Genomic DNA, 18,218 nt, shown 5'->3' with positions numbered 1-18,218 from the left:
AATGACATTAATATTATGTCTACTTTTTAAATATTTCAGAACAAGATAACAGTGCCAAGTTTGAAAGAGCCTGTTCCTGAATGTATCATTAGAAAAACTGCAGATGATTATATTTAGTTACAACCAGACAACATTTCAACACATTATGTATTCTAAATAGTAATCTTTAAGTATTCAGAACTGTATAGTTACTGTATGTAGTTATCATTAAACCATTTATTTGGCACCTGGGCCAAGCGTTTTTATTCCATAGTTTTAGTTTACATAGAAATTGTCTGTTAGTGAAGTAAAATATATAAACTTACCTGCAACAACATGGTCGGCAAAAAGTTTCTGCAAAACTGACATTCTTCTTGCCTGTATTTACATTCATTTTCTACATGTTGCTGTACAATGTTACTAGACAGTAATGCTTTACATCCAAATTTTTTGTTCGGGCATTCTACAGGCTTATACTTGCATTTGCCCATGTGACCCTTATTAAAAAAGAAGAAGCAAATTTCATTATTTTTTAAAAGAAAATTAAAAAACATTATCCATTAATAGTTTGAAATGATGTAAACTAGAAATGTGTCCACAGGACACAGATGCTCTCGCATTCCACTGTTTTGTCAGTCTACTAACTTACAGCAGGACAGTATGACAGACAAAGGAAATTCTACATGACTCCCCCTACTCCTAAGTGGTTAAGACATAAAAACTACTTCCAGCTTTTTTCTATGTTGACATCTTAATTTTGCCCAATATTGAGCTATAAGAATTAAAATAAAATGGCAAGCAAGGCCAAATCTAATATCCCTCCCACTCCTGAGTCTATTTTATTACTCTATTTGAATTGTTTGAATAGATACAATAGATATAAGTAAATAATAATTATCAGAACTGTCTGAAAGATGTTTTTCTTTCTGCTCAAATTATAGCTTCATAGTTACAAGCTGTCATTTTCTTTATTGAAATTAATTGACAACACCTTGTGAATGGTACATGTACTCTAGTATCGTATCAAGTAAACAACATACTTGAAGGTCTTTCCATCTAACAACTTCATCACAACCATGCTCTTTGTATTCGCAATAAACATTCAAATTCCTTATTTCCCTTCGTCCACTGGGATCTGGTGTTATCTGTGTCAGAAAGAAAAAAATGATACTAATTGTTTATATATATATAATTATATATATATATACATTCATGATTTTCCTGTAGTACATGTATTCCAATAATGCAATATTCTTTACTATCAAAGTTCTGATAATCTTCAACCTCTGCCCTCAGATTTATTTAACAAATTAACAGATTCCATGTGTGACAAATGGATAGATAGAATTTTAATTCTGAAATATGTATCTGGGATCTGATGATGTTAATCATTCATTTTAATTTGACTGGCATTTCAATTTCTATATCCTTATTGAGCAAAGTTCTCTTATTGCCAATTGGTTGACTGAATTCTAAACAAGACCCAGAAGAAAACATTGTTATATTGTGTTGGGTTATGATCTTGCAAGAAAAACACACTTGGCATTTGTGAATAGAATATCATCATACTACCTGAATGTATCTCAATTCTTTCCATATAATGTCTACTTTTAAATCATTTTGCTTAATGGAAGGTGACATTACTCAGAGACACCCAAGACTACACTGAAACATGAATTACAAGTAAAAAAAAACACTGTATTTACAATTATTTTAATTGATTATTTGATTAACCTAAACATTTCCATCTTATATCAGATCAGAAAGTAACTTAAGATTGTTCTATAATACCGGTGTACATTGAATTATCTCCCTTCTTGAAGAATTAATTGTTGTCCTTACAAATATGCTTACTCATTAGTTTTAAATTAGTTGTTGCTTTTTTTCATGATGTTATTGCAAAACATATGGCTTGTAATCTACATATATGTCTAAAATAAAAGATTATTATGAACGGATTTTGTTCTATATCAATTCATAATGTAAAATGGCAATCGATAATTTTATGTTAATGCATACAATCAAACATATTACTGTGAATTCACTTAAATTCGTGGGCATGAAATTTCGTGGTTTTATCAAAAAGGGCATTTTCGTGGGTTCTTAAATTCGTGGATTTTCGTTTTCTTGTTAAAAAAAATTCAGTTACCTAGCAAATGCAAAATAATCTTAAACTTAATCGCCGAACATTTTTACTTACAACATGTACATATCTTTACTTGTCACACAGCGCTTGTCAATAAATTTAATCCTTGCCTCTGGGCATAACTAATATAGCACAGTTATTGCCGATAATTGACTGCAATTAACACATTTATGTGACATGATATACACACTGCCCCTGTAATTCGCCGATGTAAACATCGCATAATTTATACTACACCCGACAGGTTTTAACCAGCGAGTAAGTTTACACCCTTAATTGGTCTTAACATATTTGACAGTACTTAACTACACGCAACGTCACAGCGACTGTGTAAATTTACATGCATAAAAATTAATCTCGGTAAATAACACGAGTATGTGTGGATCTTGTATTTTTTTTTATATCTTGTAAAAATCGGTGGCGTCTTTGATGTTGACGGAATAGCATTCGCACAAATACAGATTAAAATTCATATAAACTTGATCATTTAAAACGACAAAAGAATGTACAATAAGTCTGTTTTAGCGATCGCATTTTTTTTTATAGTTTTGTGTACTTACGACAATAATATCAAAGACTTTTTTTAATAAATAAGAGCAAACTGACAATTTTTATTAGCGCTAATTATTGCACTGCCTGGGTTCCCATATTTATTCGATTATGTCAAGTATTCTTGTTGACACAATCAAGTCCTAGTAGACTACAACGATCAAGTACGTATATGCGACATTTGTGACAGTAAATTGAGGACATATAATCGAGTTTTCTTTCAAGTGTCTTAAATATTGTAAACGGATTTAATATGTCACTAACCTGATTATCTGTCTGTATATACATCCATTTCACGAAATATCGGCCAGAACAGAGCCAACGCATGTTTGTAATACATAAAACAAAGACTTGGTAAGAAGTATTTGTTGGGATAAAAGTTCGTGGGATCTTAAATTCGTGGATTGACCTACCCACGAAAACAACGAAAATTCGTGCCCCACGAATAATAATGATTTTACAGTATTAAAATATTATGTGTTTGTTTTCATTCACTCAGTTATGGATTGAAAAATTGCCAAAAAATTGTAAACACAAGTTATATAGCTTGACAAAGTTATGGCATTTGTAATTGTGAAAAATATAAGTTGCCAAGTCATTGCTCTGACTTGTGAAATTGAAAAATATTCAACTTCATGCAAGTTATCTTCCTCCCAAATATGAAATACATCTGTCATTAAATAAAGGCTGTATGGGCAAAAGTGTAAAAATCTATTTTGAGCACTGGTGACCTTGACCAAACTGACCCCTAACTCTATCCAAAAGAAGAATACCATGTAAGTTATCTTCCTACCAAATATGAAATACATCTGTCAATAAATAAAGGCTGTATGGGCAAAAGTGTAAAAATCTATTTTTAGCACTGGTGACCTTGACCCAACTGACCCCTAAACCCAACTAAAAAATAAAGGCTGTATGAGCAAAAATGTTTTGACCTTGACCCTAGAGACCGCTTACTCCACAAAAAATTAGAGGACCATCAAAGGTATCCACCTACTAAATATGAAAGATATCATTAAAGAAATTAAGCAATTAGGAGAAATTTTAGATAAATTATACAACTTGCCGAAATAGGTTAACCAGACAAGGCCCTATTTTCAAAGTGAAAAAAGGGAAATAACTGGGAAATATGGATGACACAGTTATATAACTTGGCATGTACTTTGTATTGATAAGTAAGTGTGGAAATTATAAAGCCATTAGTATAGATAGAACTTAAGATATTTCCAACTTGCCGTTTTAGGTTAACCATTATTCATTTTCTAAGTGCTGAAAAGGGCAATAACTTGGTAAATATGAAAGCCAGAGTTATGTAACTTGCCCAGATCATGTACTTTGTATTGATTAGTAAGTGTGTAAACTTAGAAGCCATTGGTACAGGTAGAACTTAAGAAAAATCCAACTTGCCGTTCTAGGTTAACCTCGTACGGACATTTTGGCTTTAGGGGCTATTTTCTTTGTTTTCTTAAGGGCTACTAGCCCCTAAACCCTTTGATCACGGAATGAACCTATTGTTCTCTTTTGTTCTCTTTACTGTTATATAGCCCCTAAATCCAAAATGTTTGCTCGGACAGACGGACGGACGGTTCAATTACTATATGCCCAGGGGCATAATAAAAAAATAGGGTAGGTAGGTAGGTAAATCTTTTTTAAAATATTTCCCCCCCCCCCGACCAATGTAATTATATATGCCATCAAAACATTAGAGACAAACATGCATGTACCATCATAATCATAATAATGTGATATGTACACAAAGGTGTGTTATCAATTTAAGTATATTGCTCACATTTGAATAATGTTGCTTTTTTATATAGAGGATATTGAATGAGTGTAAGTTCAATACTGAATTTATTGCACTAGTTGAATAACATTATATTATGCAAGTCTCTGGCGAGCATAATATTATTTTATTCAATGAGTGCAATAAATTCTGTAATGAACTTACACGAATTTAATATTCTATTTATCACATACCCAAAATAAAGACCGTTTAAAGTGAAATAAGAGTCATTTTTCATTGAGGCGCCTATAGTATGATGCTAACATTTAGCGCGTCTTTACACTATGTTTGTATAACGCTAATGACGTCACGTCAAAATATATGCACGGCCGTGCAATACCATATTTGCGGAGTCGCAAAATGGCACGGGTGTGTGATAAGTGTTTACTAAATGAGAGGAGCCATTTTAAAACAAGAGGGCCATGATGGCCCTAGATCGCTCACCTGAATTATCAAACTCATCCAAACAATTACCTAGACAAGCATTCTGACCAAGTCTCATGACAGGTGAGTCAAAAATGTGACCACTACAGTGTTAACAAGGATTATCCATATTTGAGCAGTGCGACCTAGTTTTTTACCCAGGTGACACATATTCAAACTTGACCTAGAAATCATCTAAACAAACTTTCAGACCAATTTCCAGGATACTTGGATCAAAACAGTAGCAACTAGAGTGTTAACAAGATTTTTCTATTTTTAGCTCTGGTGACCTAGTTTCACATGCGATTTCGAACTCATCCAAGCAATTACCTAGACAAGCATTCTGACCAAGTTTGATGATAATGGAGTCGAAAATGTGACCACTAGAATGTTAACAAGGTTTTTCCATATTTGGGCGGTGTGACCTAGTTTTTCATCCAGATGACCCATGTTCGATCTTGACTTAGAAATCATCAAAAACAAACTTTCAGACCAATTAACAGAATATTTTGGATCACAACAGTAGCCACTAGAGTGTTAACAAGATTTTTCTATTTTTAGCTCCTGTGACCTAGTTTTTCATCCGAGATGTCCCATGTTCGATTTATTCCCAGCAATGACCTAGACAAGTTTCCTGACCAAGTTTGATGACAATTGAGTCAAAATTGTGACCACTAGAGTGTTAACAAGGTTTTTCTATTTTTTAGCTCCTGTGACCTAGTTTTTCATCCGAGATGACCCATGTTCGAACTCATCCGAGATATTACCTAGACAAGCATCCTAACCAAGTTGAATGATAAATAAGTCAAAAAAGTGAGCACAAGAGTGTTAACAAGGTTTTTCTTTTTTTAGCTCCGGTGACCTACTTTTTCATCCGAGATGACCCATGTTCGAACTCATCCAAGCTATCAACTAGATAAGCATCCTGACCAAGTTTGATGATGATTGATGCAAAAATGTGACCGCTAGAGTGTTAACAAGGTTTTTTCTATTTATAGCTCCGGTGACCTAGTTTTTCATCCGAGATGACCCATATTCGAACTCATCCCGAGCTATTATCTAAACAAGCATCCTGACAAAGTTTGATGATGATTGGGTCAAAAATGTGACCACTAGAGTGGTCACAAGGTTTTTCTATTTTTAGCTCCTGTGACCTAGTTTTTCATCAGAGATGACCCATGTTCAAAACTCATCCAAGCAATTGACTAGACAAGCATTCTGACCAAGTTTGATGATGATTGGTTCAAAAATGTGACCACTAGAGTGTTCACAAGGTTTTTCTATTTATAGCTCCTGTGACCTACTTTTTCATCCGAGATGACCCATGTTCGAACTCATCCGAGCTATCACCTAGACAAACATCCTGACCAAGTTTGATGAAGATTGGGTCAAAAATGTGACCTCTAGAGTGTTCACAAGGTTTTTCTATTTTTAGCTCTTGTGACCTAGTTTTTCATCTGAGATGACCCATGTTCGAACTCATCCGAGCTTTCAACTAGATAAGCATCCTGACCAAGTTTGATGATGATTGAGGCAAAAATGCGACCGCTAGAGTGTTCACAAGCAATTGTGGACGGCCGGACGGACGACGGACATTCATCGATCCTAAAAGCTCACCCTGAGCAAGCTCAGGTGAGCTAAAAAAACCTTGAAGGTTCGACATTAAAAACATCTTTCACTGGTTGTTCCTAAATATCAGACAATGACTGCAATACTTGTGGTAACACCCAAAGATGGAACCACTGAAATTCTTAAAAGTGTCTGTTGGACAGGTTCAAAACATTTGTGGGTCAATAAAACAGGTCCCCCAGATTTGCAAGCCTATGCTCTGCCAACTATATGAGCCAACTGGCTGGTTGTGCAACACCCTCCAAGTCTGACCAGAAGAATCTTAAATTTTATTGATAAAGCACAATTCTGTATGTTAAAGTAAGAAAATAACAAGAGCTGTCGGTAGGACAGCACGCTCGACTATTCTAAGTGCTTGATAGTAAAAGAGCCTTGATAATGTTAAATTTTTTAAGTTCACAAAAGGGCTAATTTTTTTTTTATAAATTCATGTTATAGGCCTTAGAGAGAGTCTAATTATACAGTATTGGCTTGACTTTTTGGAAGGTAATGTCACAAGGGTGTTTTATCGAGTATAATAATACTAATTACCTATGAATACATAAATTTGACCAAAAAGGTACAAAGGCTTGTTATTAAGATGTTTTATCAAGTAAATCATTGCTTTATTATTATGAACGCATAAAATTGTCCCAAAAAAGGCACAAACCCTTCAGTAGTTATTGAGATAACAGCCTACAAGCAAAAATTTACCATGAATTTCTAAGTTGAAAAAGGGGAGAAAAATCAGCCTAAATGCAAGATAGAATTATGGATCTTTGTCAGTGACCTACAATTATGACCCTAAATGCATATGTGAAGTTTGAAATAAATATCTTAAATAGTTATTGAGATATGTAACACTTGCATGTAAACATTAACCAAGAGATTAAGTAGAAAAGGGGATATGAATCAGCCTTAAACGAGATAAGAGTTATGGAACTTGGTCAGTGACATACAATTATGACCCTCCAATTATGACCCTTAGTGCATGTGTAAAGTTTCAAGTAAATATCTTTGAAGACCTTTAACCTTTAACCAAAATTTCTAAGTTTCAAAGGGGCAAATAATTCTGCAAATATTGCCGGCAGAGTTATGCAATTTTGCAAACTGATGGACATTGTTACTATAAAAAAGTATTTTAAATTTCAATTGAATATCTCAAGCAATAATTGAGATATTTGACCTTACAAAAAAACTTTAACCAAAATTTCTAAGTTCCAAAGGGGCATAATTCTGTCAGTAATGAGTATTGTAGGCAGAGTTATCCAAATTGTCAATCTGATGTACCTTGTTACTATAAATAAGTATTGTAAGTTTCAATTGAATATCTCAAGCAATAATTGAGATATTTGACTTTACAAAAAACTTTAACCAAAATTTCTAAGTTAAAAAGGGGCATAATTCTGCAAATATTGTAGGCAGTTATCCAACTTGTTAATCTGATGTACCTTGTTACTATAAATAAGTATTGTAAGTTTCAATTGAATATCTCAAGTAATAATTGAGATATTTGACTTTACAAAAAACTTTAACCAAAATTTCTAAGTTAAAAAGGGGCATAATTCTGTCAATATTGTAGGCAGAGTTATCCAACTTGTCAATCTGATGTACCTTGTTACTATAAATAAGTATTGTAAGTTTCAATTGAATATCTCAAGTAATAATTGAGATATTTGACTTTACAAAAAACTTTAACCAACGCCGACGCGGATGCCGACGCCGGCGCGACTACAATAGCTCTCATATTCTTCGAATAGTCGAGCTAAAAAGGATTCCTATAATAAATAAATAAAATGGTGATAAAGGGGTGAATTTTATGTATACAAGAATAAAATTTCGGATTCCTGTGGACCAACATATCTATGAAAAACAGGAACATATTCAAAAAAAAATTTTTTGCCAAGAAATGGCTGTCTATTATTTCAAGGACACAAATTAATTGTTAAACAAAAGGAAAATACAACAGTTTTTAAACATATTAAGAATATAATTCTTATTAGAGTGACCAAGTACTGATCGTTGTTAGAATTCTGCCATATATATGGTCTTACATTTAGAAAAGGTAGATTTTTTTGGAGACAAGGAGAATTGCTACAAATTCTATTAGTGGGAAGTGGTGGTGGTAGTTTTCACTCCGGATCACGGCAGTAAGCCACATTGAATTTACCAGAGCACAATTCAGCCATCGCATTTGTATGATTGTTGATGTTATATTTAAAATATTCATTTTAAGTTAAAGATTAACCCAACATTAGATTAAAATAAAACAATGCATTAACAAAACATTTTATAATAAATCACCATATAGCTGTAACAATAAACTGCAAAATTACAAATGTTTTGATATGAACCAAATGCTTGCAGGTACTGAGGTAGTCTCATTATTCTTCTCTATCATCTTAATCATAGATTGTGTAGCTTGTGATCCAGGTGACATGTGCTGAAATAAAATAAATCACTGGTATAATTTAAATTCCATTATCAATTAATTCATCATTTTCAAAGTTTTCTCAAGAACTAGTTTCAGTATTGAGTCCTGGTTAATAACTTAATTAAGTTAATGCTGATTTTTTTTTATTTAGAGTTTAACTGTAAAAATATTTTCCCCTAATAATATCAAAATACAACCACTTTAAGTTACAATACTTTGCTTTTACGCTTTAATTAATAGTCAAGCATATCGCCTCCTCCCAATAATAAGCTAATCATCACAATTAAAATTTAATTTCTTTTGTATACAACAGTTCTCACACTGAGCCTAAAGAATAAACATTGAGTATTTCACCACTATATTTGTCTATTTCGGCATTTGACATGAAAAATGTAAACATTACAACACGTGACTAAAACTTTTGGCGACACACTTTTGGAAAACGACATAATATGAACATGATAACTAGACTTACCGACAAATTTATGAGCAAAGTCTAATTTGTCCTATCTCCACTAGTATATTGTTATTTTTGCTCTTTATTTTTTCAATCGGCATTTTATCTCTGTTTATCAACATTTGAAGATGTCACCCGTTAACTTCCAACATCTGCTGAATTGCATTGCCACGTTTCATTGGTTTTCCAATTTTATCGACCAATGAAAAAAGGTTTTACGGACTGTCAAATATGCGAAGCGTATATGATTTTGTCATTTGGGAATATCGCAGGTGTTTGCGGAAATGAGGGCAACTTTGTTTTAGGCTTTCTAAGCAAAATGGGCATTATTTCGCCCAAATTGTCTAAAAACCTGATCTCTGAGTCAAACAAAAATGCAGCTTGTTTCGGCTAAAAATGTTTAGGGTTGGCAGCCAAAAAATAGGGTCGGTCGGGACACCTGAAACAAACAACTTTTTTTATTACGCCTTATCAATTAACATCAGGGAGATAATACCAATTTACTTCTCTCGTAATTTATTTGCATAGATAAATGTACTCCCTTAAGATTATCACTGAACAAGAAAAATGTAAAAGTATAAAGTTGTCTATCAAGAAGACATCTTTAAACAACCTTTAAACCAATTTTCTTTATCTCATAAATAATTGTTTTAAGGTCGTCTTGGGGTGTCTTTGGAAAATTTGACAAACCCATTGCTTATCTCAAACTTTTTTTTCTGAAATTTATCATCTGGTAAGATTTTTTAATATATAGATCTATAAATAATAAATAAAATAAATAGTGCTTCAATCAAAAGAAAAAACTAATTTAGAACTCTCAACATACAGATTATCGAATTTCATTGACCAACCTGTGCAAGTATTTACCTGCTTTACATTTCTTTCTCATTAATAATTCATTACCTTCCTGCTTTACATTTCTTTCTCATTTATAATTCATTACCTTCCTGCTTTACATTTCTTTCTCATTTATTATTCATTACCTTCCTGCTTTACATTTCTTTCTCATAAATCATTCACTACCTTCCAGCTTTACATTTCTTTCTCATTAATAATTCATTACCTTCCTGCTCATTAATAATTCATTACCTTCCTGCTTTACATTTCTTTCTCATTTATAATTCATTACCTTCCTGCTTTACATTTCTTTCTCATTTATAATTCATTACCTTCCTGCTTTACATTTCTTTCTCATAAATCATTCACTACCTTCCTGCTTTACATTTCTTTTCTCATTTATAATTCATTACCTGCCTGCTTTACATTCCTTTCTCATTAATAATTCATTACCTTCCTGCTTTACATTTCTTTCTCATTAATAATTCATTACCTTCCTGCTTTACATTTCTTTCTCATTAATAATTCATTACCTTCCTGCTTTTCATTTCTTTCTCATTAATAATTCATTACCTTCCTGCTCATTAATAATTCATTACCTTCCTGCTTTACATTTCTTTCTCATTAATAATTCATTACCTTCCTGCTTTACATTTCTTTCTCAATAATAATTCATTACCTTCCTGCTTTACATTTCTTTCTCATTAATAATTCATTACCTTCCTGCTTTTTATTTCTTTCTCATTAATAATTCATTACCTTCCTGCTCATTAATAATTCATTACCTTCCTGCTTTACATTTCTTTCTCATTAATAGTTCATTACCTTCCTGCTTTACATTTCTTTCTCATTAATAATTCATTACCTTCCTGCTTTCATTTCTTTCTCATTAATAATTCATTACCTTCCTGTTTATTAATAATTCATTACCTTCCTGCTTTACATTTCTTTCTCATTAATAATTAATTACCTTCCTGCTTTACATTTCTTTCTCATTAATAATTCATTACCTTTCTGCTTTACATTTCTTTCTCATTTATAATTCATTACCTTCCTGTTTTACATTTCTTTCTCATTTATAATTCATTACCTTCCTGCTCATTAATAATTCATTACCTTCATGCTTTACATTTCTTTCTTATTAATAATTCATTACTTTCCTGATTTACATTTCTTTCTCATTAATAATTCATTACCTTCCTGCTTTACATTTCTTTCTCATTAATAATTCATTACCTTCCTGCTTTACATTTCTTTCTCATTTATAATTCATTACCTTCCTGCTTTACATTTCTTTCTCATTAATAATTCATTACCTTCCTGCTTTACATTTCTTTCTCATTTATAATTCATTACCTTCCTGCTTTACATTTCTTTCTCATTTATAATTCATTACCTTCCTGCTTTACATTTCTTTCTCATTGATGATTCATTACCTTCCTGCTTTGCATTTCTTTCTCATTAATAATGCATTACCTTCCTGCTTTACATTTCTTTCTCATTAATAATTCATTACCTTCCTGCTTTACATTTCTTTCTCATTTATAATTCATTACCTTCCTGCTCATTAATAATTCATTACCTTCATGCTTTACATTTCTTTCTCATTTATAATTCATTACCTTCCTGCTTTACATTTCTTTCTCATTAATAATTCATTTCCTTCCTGCTTTACATTTCTTTCTCATTTATAATTCATTACCTTCCTGCTCATTAATAATTCATTACCTTCATGCTTTACATTTCTTTCTTATTAATAATTCATTACCTTCCTGATTTACATTTCTTTCTCATTTATAATTCATTACCTTCCTGCTTTACATTTCTTTCTCATTAATAATTCATTACCTTCCTGCTTTACATTTCTTTCTCATTAATAATTCATTACATTCCTGCTTTACATTTCTTTCTCATTTATAATTCATTACCTTCCTGCTTTACATTTCTTTCTCAATTATAATTCATTACCTTCCTGCTCATTAATAATTCATTACCTTCATGCTTTACATTTCTTTCTTATTAATAATTCATTACCTTCCTGATTTACATTTCTTTCTCATTAATAATTCATTACCTTCCTGCTTTACATTTCTTTCTCATTAATAATTCATTACCTTCCTGCTTTACATTTCTTTCTCATTAATCATTCAATTTCTATTGTTTTAGTTTAAAAACTGTTTTTTTCGGAGATATATATAGAAAAAGTCTACATTAGCCTTGCTGACCTTGACCTAAATGTCTTTCATATAAAATTGATTTTGATATTAAGTGTCTCTATATCATTGATTTAAATATATACTTTATTGGTTATTTTATATCTAATAGGCTCTCTGATACAGGATAAAAGTCTATTTCAGCATTCTAAGAAACACCTCAGGTACGGCAAATGTTCTGTTATATAAACTTATATCGTAATTTAAATTTCTTTATACATATCCACTTGGCAATTTTAAAGATATTACAGCTGATCTAACTATAAACCTCAAATCTTCTTATAAACTGGGTTTTTTTACATGAAGGTGTACATTTATATTAAAGCTAATTTTATGATTTTAATCAAATTTATATTCAAACTTTTGTTACCAGCAGTAACTCAATTATGCAATAAATTGGTTCCAGTTAAAATACTGTGTAAGAACTTATTACAAGGCATTACAAGAGGATTTTTTTACCATTTGGCGCAATGTTACAGATAAATGTCATTTTAATGAATGATTCACAAGAGATAAATGGACAGAAATCTATGATGGACAAATTATAAAAAGTCAACGTGAACACTATGTGCTGAGGTAAGCTAATGAAAGATTTTTTATACAATATCAATATACATACATTAGATCTGTATTGTGGCTCACAATCTTCTTCATCCGCAGGACACATGACTGGTTCTGACTTTCCTTCAAACAACTTGGAAATACATCTTTCACAAATCCTGTGCCCACAGCTTGTCTGCATTGCCTCCTTGAGCACTTCCTTACATACCAGACAGTCATACTTGGAATCATGTCTAAAAAATTGGGGGTTTTCTTGTAGCTCTAGAGATGAATTACTTGCCATCATGTGCTAAATAAACAAAACAAATAAAGTCAATCTTAAACTTTACTCAACCCAAAAAACAAATGTTACTAGAAGGGTTTTTGTCACAAAAACAGGTTTGCTACCAGCATGGATCCAGACCAGCCTGCGCATCCCCGCAGTCTGATCAGGATCCATGCTGTTTGCTTACTTACCCTATTACAAGTAGAGAAACTGATAGCAAACAGCATGGATCCTGATCAGACTGCGCAGATGTGCAGGCTGGTCTGGATCCATGCTGGTCACAAACGCACTATGTTGGTTTTGTCATGACACGGCTCATATGTCTCCCAAAACTATGTATGGTCAATCCTGTAAATTTTGGTTGAAATCCCACCAGTATTTGACCTGTGAAGGCCGAACAAATTTTTTTTATTTTAAGTACTGGTGGCCATTTTGTGCAGCGCAGTGGAATGTGCCAGCTATGTGCAAAACAAGGGATGGTACTGATCACTCCTGTAAAGTTTGGTTGAAATCCCACCAGTAGTTTTACCTGTGAAAGCTGGAGAAGATTTTTCTATTTTTAGCTCTGGTGGCCATTTTGTCCAGTGAAGCGGAACGTGCTAGTGACATGCACAAGTAGGGATGGTACTGATCATTCCTGTAGAGTTTGATTGAAATCCCACCAATAGTTTGACCTGTGAAGGCCGGACAAGCTTAATAAGGATGGACAACCAGATGGCCATCCATTTATTTGCTACAAAATGCCAAATTTTTCACTTTTTGATAGGCATGATAGATATTTGGAAGTTCTAACCGTACGTGAGTCACGTACGACTAGCCAGGACACACTGTATTTGTTAGCCGTACGGCACTTTTCAAAATTATATGGAAGTCGAAAATTTATATGTTATTATGTGTCTTAAAACCAGGATTTTAATCAAGTCTCCGCATTTGTCCTAGTGTGTTCACTTTAATAAAGATGCTCCGCCATTTTGTAAAAAAAATGAATACGAACAAGCGTTGTATAATCTATTTTGATAAAAGTGTCAAAGTTGTATGTTATAAGTTATAACGTCGTTGATTTTCATGCTTATGATTTGTTATTTTATTTGTATGAAAGATGAATTGTTAAATCATTTTTGTTAATTAGGCACATGGATCGAATAAATAATGATCGGAGGGGAATAAATAATTAAATAAATAAATAAGGAAATAAAAAGAATACTGAAAAAACGGTGAAAAGCCAAAATAATTTAAGCACAATAAATTAATAAGCCTTAATTAAGGTAAACTTTCCTTAATGATTGACAAACTTCTATACCGTGGGTAATTGACGCAATTATCAGAGCCCAACAACAATTATTTTCGGCGTTTTTTTTTTATTATTAATATTTTTTTATTTGAAAATTAAACTAAATGAAACAAAAAATATCAAAGTTTTGTAAACTATTTCAATCGATGTTATTAAACAGCAACCAAACGCTATTTTTTTTTCGATGTCTTGAGATGACATACTGTTTTCAAAATGGCCGACACACAGTCTACATCTGACAAATTAAAACTAATTTTGATTGAATATATTGTTGTTTACTTGTGTCATATAGCAGAAAAATGACTAAATGATACAGTTTATGACAGTTTTTGTAGTGTAAGTTTATTGTTTGTGTGTTCTTTACTGTTTTAAAGTGTTAAGTACCGTGAACTAAGAGGAGCACAGTATACTGTATTCGTATACTTTCTTTACTGTAGCCAACAAACAAGACACTTAATCTCTAAAAAGTAAACATACGAAGACAATTGCTGTGTCTTGTACAAATCCTCGCTTAAAGTCATAAAATAACATATGCATTTTCAACTACCATATAATTTTGAAAAGTGCCGTACGGCTAGCCAATACAGTATGTCCTGGCTAGTCGTACATGACTCACGTACGGCTAGAACTTTTGGCTAGCCGTACGGCTAGCCACTTCCTAGATATTTCAATGGAGTATATACAAGCTGCTTATCTCTGTATTGGGTCTATGTCTCTGGTGCTATGTTCTTGACTTTAACTCCCATTTGTGCTTAACAAACCATTGCGATGATAAATATTAGAAATCCACAACCTACTAAATATACAGTCAGGGCATTTTTGGGAAGCAGCCCTTCCCTTCAGTTTGGTGGGAATTTACATGGTCAGATGGTATATTTGTAAAAGGGCATGAAATAACTTGATGAGAATAAATTGCACGATTTTAAAGAATTTATCTTTGAAGCAGAAAAAAGGAAGGAAAAAAGGCACTTGCATTGAATGCATGTCTGTGATAAACTGTATGGGCGAAGCAAGAACATTCCTATGTACATGTACATGATACATGCGAGTGTTGAACTTGAACGTTGAAAGTGAAACTACAACGTGACAGGAAATACTTACTGTACTGTATACTGCTTTTTATTAAAGCATTTTTCAAAGGCTGTTAGATCTATATCGATATATGTATAATACTCTACGTAAATGGAAGATAGATAGATACTTTACTAAAGTATTTATTTACTAATTTCTTGTATAGGCGTGCTTCTGGGGTACCAGTAAGGACGCTATGTAGAGTAGTCCCCCCCCTTTGCCAGGGGTCTCACCAATCGGAACAACTCGGGTTCGCGTGTCAACTTGACGGAGATTGCCGAGTTGTTACGATTGGGGTCTCACGAAAGGATTGGAGCACCTACACTAAATACCGTATTCCGGTATATACCGGGCAGGGCGCTTGAATCATAAAATGCTAAAATCTTGCCTTTTTACCCAACATACCCAACGCAACGGAATGAACTTTAATAGGTCTACTTCATCTTTTCACACCAGTTCTCGAAAACCTAGCTAAACGCCGTTTCCCGGGGGTTGTAATAGAGCAATCCGGTCAACTCGTTCCCTGGTCAACTCTGCACCTTTTTGGTCAACTCGTCCCCTACTTTTGGTCAACTCGTCCTCAAAGAGTCAACTCGTCCCTAATATGGTCAACTCGTCCCTACTTTCGATCTATCCGTCACTGTTATGTCTTTAAATAGTTCTTTTATGTAAAATTAACGACAGATTAACAGAAATTAGAAGTGCTAAAATTTTTATGTCGGTGCGTATTGATCTCATTATAGAAGGATCGTGTCAATTAAAACATGACAATTGTTTGTTGTGAAACAAAATGAACTTTCCGCCTGCGAAATGGACATTTGTTTGTACAACAGTGATAAGTAATATTATTTTTATTAATTTATGTTTAACAGAACAGAATAGAACAGACATTTATTTTCTAGACTTATACAAAGTACATCGTCTTGTTAACATGTATTGAATAATATATACAACATAATCACATAGATATATGTATGGCGAGTCATTATAATAAATATAAACATAACAATTACAAGCACCAAATTCATGAGAGGATAAACTACAATTGAGATTTCAAAATTGCAATTGGAAGATTATGTAGAGATCAAAACAAAGGGAATTTTACATTTGTTAGTCACCAAGGTTTCAGTGTAATTGATTATTTGTTATTTTCGGATAGAATTTTAGAATTCATAACTGATTTTAATATTGAACATAGAACCGAGTCATCGCATTGCCATTAAGTTTTGAAATTGAATGTTAAAATATCGACAGGGCTATAGTAAATAAAGTTTTTAATAAACATACCAAAAGAAACAGGTATATTTTTACAGACACCAATATAACTACATTTCGTGAAAAATTGGCAAAGATTTTATCGCCAGATTTTATAAATCAATATATGGTAGAAATAGTAGATAATTCGAAACCATTATCTGAAATAATATCTAAATTTAATGATGTACTTTAATACAGCGGCAAATGTTGTTTAAAAAGGTCAAAAATTAATCATAACACACAGCCAAAATGGTTTGATAAAGAATGCAAATCTTTAAAGTATTTAAAAAATAGCAGACTTCGTATGTTTAGGAGAAATAGATCGGAAGAAAATTTGAATAATTATTTATCGGCTAAAAACACATTTAAACAGACGTGTAATTTTAAACAAAAAGAATTTTACAATAAACAATAAGACGAGCTTATAGATTCGTCAAATAGTACAAAATCATTCTGGCATAAACTTAAAGGCATGTGTAATAAGAAAGCACATGGTTCAAACTCAATTACTTTAAACGAATGGAAAACTCATTTTGAGTCTTTATTTTATGTTATTAACTATGAAAATTTTGAAGAGATTGATTCAATTTTACCAGAGCATATAGATAATGATATAGAGTTTTCAATTTTTATATCGGAAATTACAGACGAAGAAATCTTAAGGGCTGTAAAAAACCTTAAAAGAGGAACTTCGGGGGGTGAAGATGATATTATTCCAGAATTTTTTATTAACGGTATTGATTTATTGATTCCTTTAGTTAATAAGATATTTAATAGATTATACAATAATGGTGATTTTCCGGAATCATGGAGTAAGGCAATTATTGTTACTATACATAACAAGAGCCACCGCCGGGCGGGGGCAACGCTCGACTTTTTACTTTTTCTGAACGCAAACATAGAAAGGTTTGAACATATCTTAACGTTTCCTTTTTATAAATTTAGTTGGTCTGTCTTGTCACATTAGTTTTGTTTATATATTTTGTATATATATATGAATAGAAACATTACGCAATTTCTAAAAATAGCAACATGACGCAATTTCTAAAAATAGCAACATGACGCAATTTCTAAAAATAGCAACATGAAACAATGACGCAATTTCTAAAAATAGAACCATGACGCAATTTCTAAAAATAGAAACAATGATGCAATTTCTATAAATAGCAACAATGACGCAATTTCTAAAAATAGAAACAATAACGCAATTTCTAAAAATAGAAACAATGACGCAATTTCTAAAAATAGCAACAATGACGCAATTTCTAAAAAAAGAAACAATGACGCAATTTCTTAAAAAAAAGAAACAATGACGCAATTTCTAAAAATAGCAACATGACGCAA

The 18,218-nt window shown here is 32.3% G+C and overlaps 1 protein-coding gene across 1 annotated transcript; it reads right to left on the bottom strand.

The window, feature by feature from the left end:
• Window positions 1-304: 304 nt before the first annotated feature.
• LOC132753081 (TNF receptor-associated factor 5-like) lies at window positions 305-15,855 on the bottom strand (the record flags this gene model as incomplete). The annotated part of the gene is given in 4 exon segments (XM_060743490.1): window positions 305-476; window positions 1,020-1,124; window positions 13,049-13,279; window positions 15,648-15,855. Coding segments are annotated over 3 exon segments (505 nt in total), but the record flags the coding sequence as incomplete, so codon positions are not given.
• Window positions 15,856-18,218: the final 2,363 nt, after the last annotated feature.

Source organism: Ruditapes philippinarum, unplaced genomic scaffold (genome assembly GCF_026571515.1).
Source record: "Ruditapes philippinarum isolate M1 unplaced genomic scaffold, ASM2657151v2 ctg9271_1_1_1_1, whole genome shotgun sequence".
Lineage (NCBI taxonomy): Eukaryota > Metazoa > Mollusca > Bivalvia > Venerida > Veneridae > Ruditapes > Ruditapes philippinarum.
Note: the sequence above shows the minus strand (reverse complement) of the source record. Positions and strands in the feature narration are given on the sequence as shown.